This window comes from Protopterus annectens, chromosome 6.part0, assembly GCF_019279795.1.
Source record: "Protopterus annectens isolate FY-2018-M chromosome 6.part0, PAN1.0, whole genome shotgun sequence".
NCBI lineage: Eukaryota > Metazoa > Chordata > Ceratodontiformes > Protopteridae > Protopterus > Protopterus annectens.
In genome coordinates, this window is record NC_056737.1 from 1,032,664,051 (window position 1) to 1,032,680,955 (window position 16,905).

General features: G+C 38.8%; 1 protein-coding gene across 1 annotated transcript in view; it reads left to right on the top strand.

Annotated features, from left to right (window-relative positions):
- LOC122804663 (protein phosphatase 1 regulatory subunit 37-like) overlaps window positions 1-16,905 on the top strand; it is a 1,708,176-nt gene that overhangs the window by 1,170,203 nt on the left and 521,068 nt on the right. Inside the window, exon 10 of the mRNA XM_044074645.1 lies at window positions 12,199-12,365. Coding sequence (XP_043930580.1) covers window positions 12,199-12,365 — 167 coding nt within the window. The remainder of the gene's footprint in view (window positions 1-12,198; window positions 12,366-16,905) is intronic.

A 16,905-nucleotide genomic window follows, 5' to 3' on the forward strand; every position in this document is an offset into this window, starting at 1 on the left:
GGCAACATGTTCCAGAATTTTCCAGTGGTATTTGAAAACAAGGAGTCACTTGCCATGTTATTAGATTTGGTATTGCTAGCCAGTAGTTCAGTGGAGGAGCGTAAGGAGTTGAGGTTTACATAGGGGGTAACAAGGTTAGTGAGTATCGGTGGGTTCTTGGGCTGGTACAATACCCTATGAATAATGGTAAGTTGGGAGAGTATCAGAATGGAATGTTGTGGAGGGCGCGTAGAGGAGAGGAGCTTGTTGTGGAGGAGCGTAAGGAGTTGAGGTTTACCTAGGGGTAATAAGGTTAGTGAGTATCAGTGGGTTCTTGGGCTGGTACAATACCCTATGAATAATGGTAAGTAGGGAGAGTATCAGAACGTTTTTTAGTTCAAGCCAGTTAAGTTGCTTTAAGTTCAGACAGTGATGGGTTCTAAATGGGTTCCCAGTGGCAAACCTTGCAATATTATTATAGGAGTTAGTTAGTTTGGTGGGATTATTTTTCTTTAGGTAAGTATATATGGGGGAAGCATAAAGAAGAGTGGAGATTAAATGGGAGTGGGCAATAGTAGCTCTGGCTGTTGGTGTTAAGAAGGGTTTTATTCTATATAGGGAGCCCAGTTTTCTATTTACGGATTTTATAGTGTTATTGATATGATTATCAAATGTAAGGTTATTGTCAATTAAGACTCCTAATAGTTTGGTGGTAGAGTCTGGGGTTATAATGGTGCCATTATTTGATTTGATAGAGAAATTGATTGGGGGGACTTACTGTTAGGTGTAAAGAGTAATAGCTTGGTTTTTTTGGCATTCAAAAGGAGGCAACATTTTAGGAACCATGCCTTGACTGAGTTGAATACTATCTGAGTTAGGGATTGTAGTTCAGATGTGGAGATGGCAGAACATATGAGCGTGGAATCATCTGCATATTGTATGCAAGTAGCTTAAGGGATTGCTAAGTAAAGGTCTTTGATGAACACTGAGAATAGAAGTGGGCCGAGAATGGAGCCCTGAGGTACTCCAAGGAAGACTGGTAGGTGGGAGTATAGTTTATTCTCCCAAAGGACTGCTTGTTTCCTATTGTTAAGGTAGGACTTAAACCAATGAACAGCCTTGGTGTCAAGAGCAAGGGATTCAAGAGTTTTTAGGAGTAGTGGGTGATTGACCATGTCAAAAGCTTTTGACAGATCATTAAAGAGTGCAGATGAGAGGAAGTTGTTGTTATGGTTTTTATTGATAGAGTCAGTGAAAGATAGGAGGGCTGTGGTGGTACTATGAAATGGCCTGAAGCCATGCTGACAATTAGCTAACATATTATGTTGGGTTAGGTGGTTGATAAGTTGATGGTGAATACATTTTTCCATAACTTTTGCTAAGGGTGATAAGAGTGCTATTGGCCTATAGTTGGAATACTCATTGGAGTTTCCACCTTTATGTAGAGGGATAATGTGGGAAATTTTCCAGATATCTGGGATGGTTCCTTCATTTATGGTTCTGTTTATAAGGATGGATATAGGATATGCAACTGCTTTGGCTGCTTTTTGCAGGTATTCAGATGGTATTTGGTCTGCAGAGGGAGTACATGGCTTTAGTTTATGTAAAAGTTTTTGGATATATGTGGTAGCGATGGGTTGTAATTGGAATGTAGGGTGAGTATTAGGTAAAGAGGTTTGGAGATTAGAGTTGTTAGTGGACAGTTGGGAGGCTAGAGATTTTATGGTGTCGGTGAAGAAGGTATTAAAGGCATTGGCAGTTTGAAGGGAGGTATTGTTATCAGCCCCAAGAGAGGGTGGTGTACTGGAATGTCCTGGGTGTAGGAGTCTATTAACGCTAGACCAGAATTTTTGTGGTTTGTTTTGGTGAGATTGAGGTAGGTTACAATAGTAGTTTTTTTTGTCAGTCAGTATAGCTTTTTTAGTGGTATTCCTTAGCTGTCTGAATGTTTGTTGCTCTGAGATATTTTTGGATGCTCTCCATTTGGCCCAAGATTTATTTCTAAGTAATATGAATTGTCTAGTTTCTTTTGAAAGCCAGGGGGCAGGTTTGGATTTCATTCTGATAGAATGCTTAGGAGCATGCTTGTCAAGGATAGTTAAGAATTTAGAATTAAAATATTTGACTGCCTGCTCAAGAGGTAGAGTTTTTAGTGGGTACCAGTTACAGGCACTAAGTTCATTTTGGAATAACACAGGGTTAAAATGTTTGTTGGTTCGAGAGATCTTGTAAGTAGGGGTGTTAGGGATATCATTCTTTTGTCTTATGATGTAAGTTAACATATGATCACTTAAGTCATCTGGTAGAGTTCCTGCCTTGTAAACATGTTGATGTTTATTAATGAGTATCCAATCTAGGATACTCTCTTTATTATTGGGTTTGTTGATTCTAGTGGTGGTGGTAATAGTTTGACTAAATCCATAAAGATTGATATGTGATGAAGGATTCTCTGTGTTTACACGTTTCCAGTCAGTATTGAAATCGCCAAGTATAATTGTTTCTTATGGGTAAGAAGTTGATACCCAGCTTAGAATGTCTTCTATTATAGAAATATTATTACCAGGGGGTAGGTAGATGCAGATAATATATAGGGCTTTGGAAGCATTTAGTTGAAGTCGGGAGATCAAAACTTCAGCTTTACTATCCTGAGGTGGGTTGTAAGATAGGGAGGAGATCTGTAGAGTGGATTTATACAGTAGAGCTACTCCCCCACCCCTACGTTTAGTGCGGTCGAGTCTCAATATGTTGTAACCTGGGGGGGGGGGATTATTTCATTATCTTTAGTTACCGTTTAACCAGGTTTCAGTGAGGCAGAGTATATGAAAGGAATGAGTATCAAGGAGGGCGTAGAGATGGGCAGTAATGAGTATCAAGGAGGGCATGGAGATATGGAATTTTATTGTTTATACTGCGGATATTAAGATGACCTAGAAGTAAAGAATTTGAGAGACAAGTTTGGGTAGTAATGGTGGGGGAAGTGGAAGAAGGAGTTGTAAAAGATGAGAAGCTTGTGGGGCCTGGGTTGGGATGGATGTCACCATCTTTTAAGGTGGGAGTTTTTAGGGCAGAAAATGGGTGGTTGAGGAAGCTGGTTAGGTATTTTAGTTTTTTTAGAGTTGTGTTATTGAATTTAGTATGAGTAAGTCGATGATACTTGGCTAGCAGGTAGCAGGGTGTGGTTGTGGTGTTTATTTGAAAATGGGTAAAGGTGTAGTTATCACTAGCTGTTTGTTTAGGAGAGTAGTTGAAGTAGTTAAAATTGACTTTGTTAATGGGGGTGAAGAGATAGGCGGAGGTGAGAATAGATATGAGAGTAAATAGTATTAAACATTTAGTTAGGATAGGTTTAGTTGCTGAAGACATATTTTAAAGAGTTTATTATGTAGTTATAGTAGGAAATAGGGTAAGAAAGACAAAGGTAAGTAAGGGTTTTATACAGTTGTTAGTGTGGGAGTGGTGATAGGTAGTGAGATAGCTTTAAGAGGGTTTTAGGAGGAGGTACAGGATGTTGGGGAGGAAAATGTGAAAATAGGTGGAGTATGGTTAAAATAATTAAGTTGGTAGAAGTATTGGATTGGATGGTTGGGATAGGGGGTGTGGCTTAGGAAGTATAAGTGTAGGACCCCTGGGGTGGGTGGGAATTGGGGGTAGGGTAGGGGAGCGGAGTGAGCCTGCAGGGCGAATGGAGCAGGCAGACAAGATAAGTAAGAAGCTGAGTGAGAACAATCAGTGGAATTCTGACTGTGATCGGTGAGTGTATATTACATTCTTAATACATTCTGAATAAACATAGAATATAGTATACAATTGTATGACAGTGCATCTATGTTAGTAATGTTTGTTACATGGTCAAGAGAGTGTTATCATATTGATGGTATTACTATAAATCATAATGCTAACATTCTTTTCCTAAATTTTTTTAATCCTTCAGTTTTGGGCAAATCATGTATTTGTTTTAGCTTTCATCCTGGTACTCTTCCATTTATACTTTCACTCAACATGACTGTCTTATGATATCTTCTACAGCCTTTTTGTTAAAAACAAATATACTGTGTGTCAGTCAGCAATACCTACAACATGCATGGTTCTTATTGAAAAATCAAAGACAGGTGTTAAACAACACAATCAGCCACCTCATAGTATCCATTTGTTATCTCCATTGATGTTTCTATGTTTCGTGGTTGCTCATGTATGGAAGCTTTTGTTGAGATTGGTGTCTTTTATACATTTTCACAACATATGACATTCTCCAGTCTGATTCTTTCTCCCTTTGTCAGTCTTTCTCTAAAGTTGTAATTTACACAACTTTCCTATATATTTCAAAATATCTTCAGGCCTCACTTCACTTCACTTACCAAATCTAAAATGTTTTGCAATAGTTAAGAGAATGAACTTCTTACTTTTACTAAGGAGTCTACAATTACTTTGAATATTTTTTTTCAGATAAACTACATGTATGAAGAAGACTGCATTTACCAGCTGTAGCACTTGTTAGGACTCATATGTGGCTTGCTATAAAGCATAACCCTATTCTCTCAGTGCACATTGCTTTTCCCTGGTAGCATCAAACAACTTAATATATCCAGCATCATTAGACACTTTAAAGTATGTCCACATTTAATTTTTGCTGCATAGGCTTTCCTGCCATACTCAAACCAATATTTAAGACCTTTGTCATGAACCAGTGCAAAATAACTGTAGCTTTTATAAAAATATACACTTACTAAATATTTCTTGATTTGAAACAGTTATTGTCTCATTTTGTTTCTTTAAGCAGTCAAAAATCATTTGAAATATCTTCATATACATTTGTATTCTCTCAGTATATGAAAATTACTATATTTTGCTTTTACATCTTATAAAATCTATTTTTATTGTGAAACACTGTCTGTTCCTTTGTTAATACATGCACATTTAATATGACATACTCCCCACAAATGCAACTTCATTAATGTGTGAAACGGTTTTGTTTTTGTACAACTTATTAGTCTGCCTTTTCCTCTAAACATTGAATGTCATTTTACTGCGGTTTATCTTTATTTGAGCTCTTTCTTCTGTGCCATGCATTACTTTCCAAAAATGTCTTTGTTCATTCAACTCAGCATTTAGTCATCAAACAATTCCATTTTAAAGCAGTTGTTGCTGTCTTATTATTAACTTGATTATTTGTAAAGTTACAAAAATCCCTTATTACTGTACTTTTCCCTTGCAGTCATTACATATGCATCCATTGTGTATTTAATTATGACATTTGATCATTAATAAGTGCCTTCAATAAATAGTACTTCCTTTTTAAGATATATACATCCATTGTATATTGAACATTGTAATATTTAATGATACAAAAGTCACCTTGATTGACAGAAACGGTTTTCTACTAGATACCTTTTAACTGAATTTAATTGTGGTGATAATTACCATTAATAAGTTGATTTGATTGCAGCTGTAAGCACATATTATGTGCATCCATATTTTATTATAACCGGTGCATAGAAGATAAGCCATGCACCATGCCTTACAAAAAGACCTAGTACTCTCAAGAGTACATTCCAGCTTAACATAGATAGCAAATAAAGGAACCACATGAATGCCAACTTTTATATGTTTTATTTTTTTTTTTTCAGTAGCTAACATGGTTCAATCTTATTTTCCTTAAAAAAATGTGTATTATAAGAAGTGGGGGAGTTTCAAAATGCAGGATGGGTAGCTTTAGGAAACATGCTGTTGTATTATTACACCAAAAGAGTAATGGCAGGCTTTATTAAGAATTAGCAAAACCAAAATGTATAAAATTATTCCAGAATGCCTGTGATAGCATATGAGGGAAGTGGGACTGAAACGGTAAATGCGCTCCTGGCTAAGTAGAATAAGTAGCTCATCCAACAGGCAGGAAAACGGGCAGAAATGGGGCACCAACGTGCCCTTATCAACCAAATCCGTATTTCTGTGTTCTATTTGTTTTTATCTGTAACTGTGCCATTTGAAAACAGTGCAGTGCATATGTTTGCAAGCCATTATTCCTTTACATACAGGTCAAGTAAGGGGTAAGAAACTGTGATTTTATAGCATAACGAACATCATGGTATATAGTTGGTTGAATGACGGCATAGGCCAATCACCTGAGGGAACTATTTTGTACTTATGCACTCAGATAGTTATTATGCTAGTGAGCTATTCCTTTCCGACACTTTCAGATGGGATATAAAAATTACTGGCAAATACAAGGATTATATACTACACTTACTACAACCAAAAATTGCTAGCATTATTTTACTGAATGAGACAACCAGTATGTAAGAAGAACCAAAAAGGCGGCAAACTGGTGAAAAAACAAAAAATAAAAACAAATAAATCACCAGCAGGACTTATAGACCACAGATTTGTATGTTGTTAAACCTTCAGATAAACAATATATTCTACTCTAGCAGACATTATTAAAAACATCTACATATATTTCAGACACTATGTCAATATTTTAACTGTTATTGGATCCATGGAGTAAAAATGCAGAGGGCTGGAGCAAAGGGGTATTAGAGAGACATACAAGAGGTGCTCAGAGAGACAGAGTCACAGGTTCATAGGAAGTTACTAGGCTTGCGGCCCTAGAAACCTTACAAGCCTAGAGATGTTAATCCCGAGTTGCCTCAATTGCCCTTGGTTAGATGGACATAATTCACAGAGCAAGTCTATGATCAATGCGGACTACCATATTTTTGAGGGACATGGGTGCCATCCCTGGGGTAAGTTTGCGATCTCCCATCCATTTGTCTAGGTTGTGCTTGAATAGGGTCAGTGAGGATCTCTGCTTCACGTCAATTGGAAGTTTTTTTCCAGAGTAGCAGCAGTCTGGAAGATATATCTGTCTCTCCAGCATGTTCTATTAATCACAGGCTAGATTAAGATCCCTAGAGCAAGTGACTCTTGTGCCATTTGATTTGCGGATGTGGAGCATTTCCATCAGGGCAGGGTTAGAGACTTCCCTGTAGGCCAGGCACAAGTCGTCTCTCAGCAGCCTATATAAAATTAGTAAGATCATTATCCAAAGTAACTGGTCTAACAGGAATATAGTTTTTTCATACTTTTATGTCATCCCTGCAGGCATAACTAAAGATGTTTCATTTTGTCTATTTCATACATATAGTGCCAATACATGGATGTTTTCTTCATAGGTTCATAGGTTCATACTAGGCTATCTGCCCTAGGGCATTTATAAGCCTAGCCAGAGTGTGTATGGCTTTCGCCACCCATTTTAAATTAATTTTGCTATGCCCTTTTCCGAGGTTAGTATACTGCGCTTCTGTCTAACAGTGACATAGAAGTGATACCCGGGGTAAACCTACGATCTCCCATCCACTCATCAAGATTCCTCTTGAAGAGAGTCAATGAGGGACTCTGCCTAACCTGGACTGGGATTTTATTCCAGAGTGAAGGGAGCCTCTGGGTTATGAATCTGTCCCTCCAGCATGTCCCATTTATTTCAGTGCTGAGGTTTAAGTCCCTCGAGCGCGTAGCTCGATGGGATTTGGATTTTCTGAGGTGCAGCATATCCATTAATTCCGGGTTGGACATGGCTTTATAAGTCAGGCACAGATCGCCTCTGAGCAGGCGGTATGCCACTGAGTAGAGCTGGAGTTTCTTTAACCGGGCAGCATATGGCATCTGTTTGAGCCCCTTGATCCTCTTGGTGAGATACTTTTGGGGTCTTTCCAGTTGCTGCAGGTGTCTGGTAAGGTACATCCCAAAAGGGGCATTGTACTCAATTATGGGCCTGATGAGGGATGAGTAAAGAGGCACGATGACCTCCCCTGATCTAAATGTGAATCCCTTCATGATTAGGTGGGCTATATAAAATGTTTTTCTAACCACTTTGGCCACGTGGTTGTCAAATGAGAGATTGCTATCAACTTGGGTCCCCAGGTCCCTAATTACTTCTTCTGTACTTAATGGATTACCACCTATGTGGTAATTTGTGGGCACTTTGTTTTGCCAAAGGGATGACTATACACTTTTGGCGTTTAGCTTGAGGCCATGGCTCTGGCACCAGTTGTCTGTTTCTATGAGGCCCTTTTGGAGGATGCTTGTGTCAGCTGGAGAGTCTATTATGGTGCCCAGTTTGCAGTCATCTGTGAACTTGGTCAGCCACAGTCCTTCCATGTTGGCCTGTACCTCCGAGAAATATATACCGAACAAGAGAGGTCCCAAGACTGAGCCTTGTGGGATGCCACTTGTAACTGGTTTGGAGTCTGACATGGCTCCAGCTATTCTAACCATGTGGGTTCTGTCCTTGAGCCAGTTTGCAACCCATCTAGTGACATAGGGGTTTATATTTAAGCTGGTGAGCTTATCTATAATGCCCGAGTGGGGTATTGTATCGAAGGCTTTTGCGAGGTCCAGGTAGGCTGTGTGGACCACCTTCCCCTTGTCAATGGCCTTGGTGACTGTTTCAAAGAAATTGACCAGGTTTAAGAGGCAGGATCTGCCCTTAACAAAACCAAACTGGGTAGGATCCAGTGTCTGTAGGTCCCCAATATCTTTATTTATAAGGTCCATGATGATCCTTTCCATAGCTTTGCAGACCAAGCTAGTGAGACTTATGGGGCGATAGTTTCCAGGATCCATTGAGGCACCACCTTTGTGGAGAGGGACCACTGTTGCTGTACGCCACTCTTTGGGTACATATCCTGTAGTAAGGCTGAGATTGAACAGTAGTTTTATGTTTGGGTTTAGTTCTTCTTGGAGTTCATGTAGGGCGCAGCCGGGACACCGTCTGGTCCCATTGATGCTGTGTTTCTTGCTTTGGAGAGGGCAGCTCTTACCTGAGCATCTGAGATGTCAGGGGAGCAGCACTCTGCTGGGATAGATATTAGCCCTTTTGGTGGGGAGGGGGGGGAGAAGTTTGCGCTGAACCTGTCAGCTAGGATGTTGGCAATGTCTGTGGGTTCGTGTATTTTTGTCATTTTGGACTAATTCTGAGCATATCTGGGAATTCCCACCCAGGTTCCTAACATAACTAAAGAAAGCCTTGTGATTATCCTTAGTGTCCTGTGCAATTTTTCTCTCGAAGCTGGCCTTAGATGATTTTATGAGTGCCCATAGTTTTTTGCTAATACTGATCAGAGATGCCTTCCCTTTTTGGGATTTTGCACTGTCATGTAGTAGCTTCCTCCTTCTATTGTATAGTTTGTTTATGGCTGGGGTCCACCAGACAGGACGTCTGCCTTTGGAGGATTGGGTCTTGGTTTTATTTGGGATTGCATGATCCATGCATTCCTGAAGGTGTTCATAGAATGCGTTTATAAAGGATTTTGTGGTCTGGGCATTATTATCCAGAGGCCGGGGCTTTGAAGGATTCCACCTCGGTTTTGAGGAGTGTGAAATTTGCTTTAGAGAAGTTTTTCACTGTGGTTTTCTGGGCATGGGGTGGGGTCAGGATGTGAATATCCAGTGAGATTAGTTTATGGTCTGATCTTACCAGTGAGGGATACACTTCTGGTCTGGAGCATAGAGTCCCCATGTTGGTGATGATCAGGTCCAGTATGTTTTCCCCTCTTGTGGGAGTGGTAACAAGTTGTTCCATAGCATTTGAGTTTATAAATTCTAGGAACCTTTGGGCTAGGGTGTTGGAGCTAGAGTAATGCTCCCAGTCTATGGTTGGGTAGTTGAAGTCACCCAATATAATGGTGTTTGGAGAGACCTTCATATTTTCCAGTGTTCTCAGGAAGGCAGAGTGGGGTTCCTGGGTTTGGGAGGGTGGTCTGTAGCAGGCTATAAACTGGAAGGCAGTTTTACCCACTGTTAGTTGCACATGGATAGTCTCTGATGCTTCGTGCTGTGCCACCAACCTGGAGGTGTGGGTATCTTTGTGAATATTGATACTCCCCTCCTTTTGTGGTTCGGTCCAAGTTTTGGGGACGAAAAGCATGGTATGAGGTATAACCTGGTAGTGCTGGGGTGCTCTCGAGAGCCTTGAACCAGGTTTCTGTTACTGCACAGATATTGATGTTCTCCATGCTAAGGAGAGTTTCGAGTGCGTGCATCTTGAGGTTTAGACTTTTGGCGTTGAGTAGCATTACTCTTAGTTTCTTATCCCTTGTGATACCTATGGAGGTGGGTTTGTCTTTTGAGCCTTGCCTAAAAAGGCACTATGGGGGTAGCAAGAGCCTTTGCCAATATCCGAAAGCCCAGGGGTGACAGGTGCAAGCCGTCCCTAGCGAAGCATCGTGGCTTGTCGAGCATGTCATCCCAGGCTGACAGGCATTGGATCCCCTTTGAATGACACCAATACTTAAGCCAATTGTTGAAATTGATAATCTTGTCTTCATACTGTGGCATCATTCTTGGTGAGGCTAAGATGCTAGTCAAGGTCAGGGTCATACCGGCCTGGGCTACATGCCCAGAGAGCTCCTCTATGTCTCTTTTCATGTAGTCCAGGGAGGTAACATTGAGGAGTGTAACATTTGGAACTCATTCGAGGGGTTATGACAAGAATTCTAACCTATAACATCAATATTTTCAGATATAGTACAATTAGTTTGAAACAGTGCCTTAAATATTTTTATGAAATGGCTCCATTAAAGGACAGGTGCTTACACCAAAACCTAAAATTAATGCTTACATTTACTTTGTAATAGTCCTAGACTGTTTGAGCGTGCTGCTTATGGATTATTACTGTTTAAATGATGACAAAGAGGTAACATTGAAGGATATTGGATGGAATAGCTAATATTTAGGGACACACTCAACTTTCATTTCCTAACAGCGTGAAATTTGAAAACACTATCAGTGCAATAATTTTGGGGGACTCAATATTAAATATCTTAAATCCTACGCAGACGTAGGCAAGCTGAGTGATATGTTGTTTCATGCTTTTCTGCAATCTAGTTTCTTCTTAGTTATGCCCTTCAAAAGGTTGAAGCACAGCATGACAAAGTGCCTTCCTCAATGGTATCATAATAAGGAGTCAGAATAACTAGTGGGATTTGAACCTATGATCACTGGTTTCATACTAATTAATCCAGCAGACTAGCCTGCCTTCTTCAATTGTGCACCTTTAAAATATCAAACTTTCTGCTTTGGATAGTGTACTTCTTTGATACTTGTCTTATTAATATGTGAAATGGACAGGGGAAGGTGATTGCTAACAGGGTGAAGGAGAAACTGCCTCTACTGTATTGATTTTTGAACATTTCACATCTGAGTAACTGATTCTCGTTTGAAAGTCCAGAAATGAAGGGATAAAAGAACAGTTGCACTGCAATGCAATATGAACAAACCGATTAAGAAAAGCAGGGGACAGTTTATTTCCGTGCAATTAGAAATCTAAATCTAGAAATGTGTACAGTGAGAAACAAAACTATGGATAATGCAGAAGCCATTACAGAGAGGAGAGGGTGTTGCATAGACTATAGCATATGATTAGCCAAAGGAAACTCTCTGAAAATGTATTTCAGTAAGCAAATTTAGAGACATAGCAGAAATCACATGTTCATGCAGAAGAATAAGATACTGTGTGAAGAAGAAGGAGCTAGCAAGCAGCTTGAGAAAAAGCAAAATGAGGCTGCTCAGTATGAGGAAAATGGTGCAGTGGTTTGAATGAAGGAAACATCTTCAGATATCCCGGGGATCACTTCTGTGGCTCTGCTCGACAGGGGCACAGGAAAATAACTTTCTTGGGTGGCGTAAGCCAGGGAACTTGTTGGCTAGGCTTACTTAGGCCCTTGGGCCAATAGCCTAGTACCTACCTATGAACCTATGTTTGTCTTTCGGCTTTTCCCAGTTAGGGGTCGCCACAGCGGAACTCCGGTCCGCTAATGATTGGCAGTAGATTTTCACGAACGCCGAGGTGCCAGCTTGACGTTCAACCAAGGCACGCCCATTTACGCATGTCTTTCGAACGCCCACCCAGCATATATGAAGGGTAAAATAGATGAGAGTCCAAAGGATATTTTCTTCTGCAAACTAGGAAGCTACACTTGATAACAGTTGATGAGACAATGGACCATGTGAAAGTAAGGCAACTGCTGTCTGTCAGCTTGTCAGAGGTTTGATTCTTAGTTACTCTAAATTGCCCATGCACACTTTATTTGCCCTTGCTTGTGGTCTGGGTCATGGCCTAAAAGGTTTATGTTGATCAGTTTAATTACCTGTTTAGCAAGATGATAAACAACTCAACCTTTGTTTCTATTACGCTTGCTAATTTAAAGATTTTCCTTTTTATAGGAGCTGTGGCATTAGCTGAATTTATTGTTGAGAGTCCTTGCATCCAACATGTAGATTTACGGAAAAATGCTATCAAAACTGGAGGCCTCATGGCATTGTCTCTTGCCTTAAAGATAAGCAATTCAGTGATTAAGCTAGAACTCGATAAAAAAGCAGTGAATGAGAAGGTAAGCACTTCAGATCATTTATAAATACTTATGCAGACAAGCTACGATGTACCATGAAGGCATATAAACCCTGTTAACTGTCAGTCCCCATTATTTCCAACAGAGCCTGACTTCTCTAGAGTTTAAACATTTGTTAAAATCTTTAATGCCAAAAAGTCCTGTGGGCATGACTAACTTATGCCAGTTCCTTCACATGGGTATAATGTATAATAAAAAATCAAATCAAAACAGAAGTTATTGCTGCCTGTCGTGGACCTTATGCACAATTTCTTTTAATACAGTATGCAAATATGTAGCAGTAAACTGATTTCCCAGTTTCAGTTCCACTGCCAAAGCATTAATAATTCATGGTGCCTCAACTCCCTCACCTGTAGGATAAAAATTCGAAAAATGCACTCTTGTACTTCTGTCTTACGTCTTCTGTGTGTATGCAGTGATATTTCCTAAGTCAGAGCTAGTACTCAATAAGTCTGTAAGATGACAGAACCTGTTAAAGAAAGGTTTTGTTGTTACCTAACAACAAAACTGTTTATATTCTTTAGTCCTGCAGCTAGGCCAGAAGCCTGTCCCACAGCTCCTTGGGGTTTCCACTACACTAATAATAAGTTGTTGATGAATATGTAAATCAGTTACCATGCCTTCAAGCATGTTGTTAATTATTCATTACAGGTTTTTTTATTGAAATAAAAAAGTGAAGGAGTACCCTTAGGAATGGGAGATTTTAGTCTATCCCTTTAAATGTTGGCTTGCTTTTTATTAGTTTCTTAGCAACATCAACGCAAATTGCTAAACACTAATGTGCTTACAGTCAGAAGTTAAGTACCCATCTGACCTCACAGTAGCAAATTTGAAATTAATTACATTTTATTACACAGTGTGTGTGTGTGTGTGTGTGTGTGTGTGTGTGTGTGTGTGTGTGTGTGTGTGTGTGTGTGTGTGTGTGTGTGTGTGTGTGTGTGTGTGAGACACTTGCATTTTCTTTTACTTTAAACTATAAAAAGTGTGAAACTTGAAGTAAGAACAGAGGGAAAAAAGTGCATCCAGAGGCACATTAGTGCTTCGTTTCATTATACAAGATTGCTATCTGCATCCAAAAATGTGTCTCTCATGCCAGAAACTGCTCCCTGGTGCTAAACAAGGAAATGTATGACATTGTTGGAGAGTTGAAACTCACATCTGTGGTAAGCTTTGTCTGGTAACACACAACAAGGCGTGCAGGAACTGCCAACTACTATTGACAGCTTCTAAGCACCAGTGCAATGTTTCTGCTTTTGCTGAGAAAACTGATGCTCAGTCAGCAAAGTGCTAGGATTTGTACACATAAAGTACAAGCCTTCTACAGTGCAATCCCTTTTCACAGGAACATGCACACATCTGTATCTGCTTGGTATTGTGACTTGGTCTCCATAGTATCTCTGCTTTACAATTTGTTCTCAGTTTTCCCACTCTCATAACATGGTTCATGAACCCCTGTGTTACAACATACTAATGTCATGGAGAGCTCCCCTATTGTGGCAACACTGAGAAAGGAGGTCTACCCTGCCTCAGCTAGCATGGTAACATCCCGTAAGTAATAACTGCGCATTCAGTTTTGGCAGGATTTTAGATGAACTTCAGGTCTAAAATCACAGATAGTGATTTTTATTCTTCTTAACTCCTTATCTCTCCTTCAGGGGGCTGTATTATGCATAGATATGGGACACAGTGCAAATCCCTTCTCCCTGATCAGTTTTTCTCATCTGAACTCTATACACAAAGACTTTTTTTTGTTGTTGTTGTTGTTGTTGACGTGTCGTTTTTATTATCTCATCCTTAAACGTATTCATGTTCTTTGGTAACGCATTAAAGTTTTACTCCTCTAATTATGACATCATAATCTTTTCTCAGGGTGATCTTCAGGACATACCATTTCAGGACAGTAAAACTGTAGGAGAAGATACACTGTAAGGAACAGTGAATGAGTTCCTTCTCTACTGCATGATGTAGGATCACGGATTGATATATCCAATAACCTTCCGATATGTTACATTAATTAGCATTCAAGAGTTGCTCACAGCATGATTAATCAAATGATCTTATAAAAATCTGGATAAACAACTTTAAGCTGAACATTTTTGTGCAATGAACTCTCATTATCTGAAACATTCTGAGAACATTTTAATAGTACATGCTTTTTTATTTTTTATTTCCAGCAGCCAATACAAAAATTCCTCTTAAGGCTGCTCTCCAGAAAAAAAAAAATGTTATCCACACAAGTAATAAGCCAAACCGTACTAGGTGAACCCAAATAGAAATACTGTTAAAATCACTGTTAGTGTATTCCTCTAAAACTAAACTTCGTCAGATTGTGAATGCACACAATTAACTCATTTCATAAATCACTAAATATCATCAAACAGAACTGATAGCCATAATGGCTCCCCTAGCAATGGTTCTTTTTATGTAATTTCGATTCATACATAAAATAGCTTTTCAATAGAACAACATATATAGGGCTTCCACGATAAGCCTAATTTTTTAAACACCAGAACTGCAATTCTCTATTTATCATATATTCAAGGGCAATATCCGAGGGAATAGCTATATATAATTCATTCAATCACTTACATTTGTCATATGTTAAGTATTAAAATTGCTTGGCCAGAGTTCTTCTTAATGTTTATCTAATTTCTAATTTTTATCCAAAGCTCCAAATGATGCTAACCATAATTTATAATTTTTAAAATCGAGAACTTTTTCACATTGTCTCAGTCTTCTTTCAAAATATGAGCATTACCATGAAAGCAGTCATGACCCCCACTTATACAAACTTGTTCATGGCCCAACAGTAGTAGAAGATCTATTTATGAGTCTGGTCATTGGCAAAACATAGAAGTGCACAAACCCATTATACATGTATGTTTGTTGTGTGGATGACTGTGAAAATAAAACATCAATACTCCTATTGTAATGATAGAAGAATGATCATCATACTATAATTTGCAGAGGACACTACTGTTATCAAAATATGGCAAAAAAGACAATTGGAGAATTGTAAGTGGCCATCACACTGTAGTCCATAAAAGATGGTAAGTTCTATTATTTGTTAATCAAAGAGGAATGCATTTTAAAGAAATATTATAGTCATAGGATCACAAATATATGTCTGCCAAAAAATGGTGCATTTACATGTCAGAGTTGCCACCATTGTCAACACACTGAAGTCAGTGAACGTTGTTATGATGTAAATGATAAACAGTATGTAAACTGGCTTTCCAAAGAGGTTGTCTGCGTGGCTAAATGTAACAATTGTTCTGCGTTTCATAAAGCTAGAACAGCAATTAAGTTATAACAGAGAATACATGAACATTGTCATGCTATTTAAATAAGAAAATTTAAATAAAATAAACCAAGAATAACGCATTGTACAGACATGCAAAAGTGTGCATATGTTTTAGAAATTTGTTTTACAGTAACTAATCATGTGTTACAGGATTTGAAGTGAGGTGAGCAGAATTTATTGGATTGCAAAGAGTATCAATGGTGAAACAGAGTGGATACTTGTAATCTAGTCATTAATGACTATATTAATTTTTGATGTGTTCTAAAGAATAAAAGGTTATTTATGTATCTTATTTTGTTTTTAGTACACAACGATTCTAGTTATTTAGTCGTCTTATCTTTAAGAGTGCAATTTTTTACTGCTTTTATAAGTCACTTATCTGATATAATCTAGCATTTTACAGTCATGTTAACCAAGTTTACTCACAATCTGAATAAATCATAGATTCATAGATTAGTACTAAGCTAACTGCCCTTGCGAGCCATTTTAAGCCTAGCCAATTCTCCCTTGTGAGACTCAAACCGTGCACCTTGTGTTTGTAAGGCAAACACCTTAACCATTAGGCCACCCTCCCAATCCTGTTTTAGATGAAAGTGCTAATTGTGGGTTTAGTAAAGTTATTTCTTTTTCAGTACAACTAGTGTAGTTTGTTTTTTTAGTTGACAATGAGATGGACAGATACCATTATTTCTGCTAATTACTGCATAGTGATATGACATTGTTTCAGCTACCTGGACATTTGTAATGTCAGTAATAGCGTCATGTTCGGAAACATTATACGTTTGCACTCTTCTTTTCAATTACATCACAGTGTTTTGAAAATGAGTCTCAACAGGCCTGCTTACCATTAGGGGTGGAAATTATTTCTGCCCACAGAAAAAAAGTTATATGCATTACACAAATTTGTAAACAACCCTATGAAGATTATAGTCGCTCACTCTGTACTGGTAAAGTTGAGTGTTAAGTGTTTTGCAATGAAAACAGTATCTCACAGCCAGATTAAGGGGAAGACAAATGGGGCATCGTTACCTGGGACCCTGTCTTAGAGGCCCCAGCTGCACACTTGTTCAGTAATTTTTATCAGCCGGTACAGCTTTTAGTATATAATTTTCACCACAGATCTACTACTCCTCTAATATAAACTTCAAGTCTCTTACACTTTTCATGGGGTACTTACCGAACTGTCATGGTTCATAAACTGTCAGCTGTTATTTGACT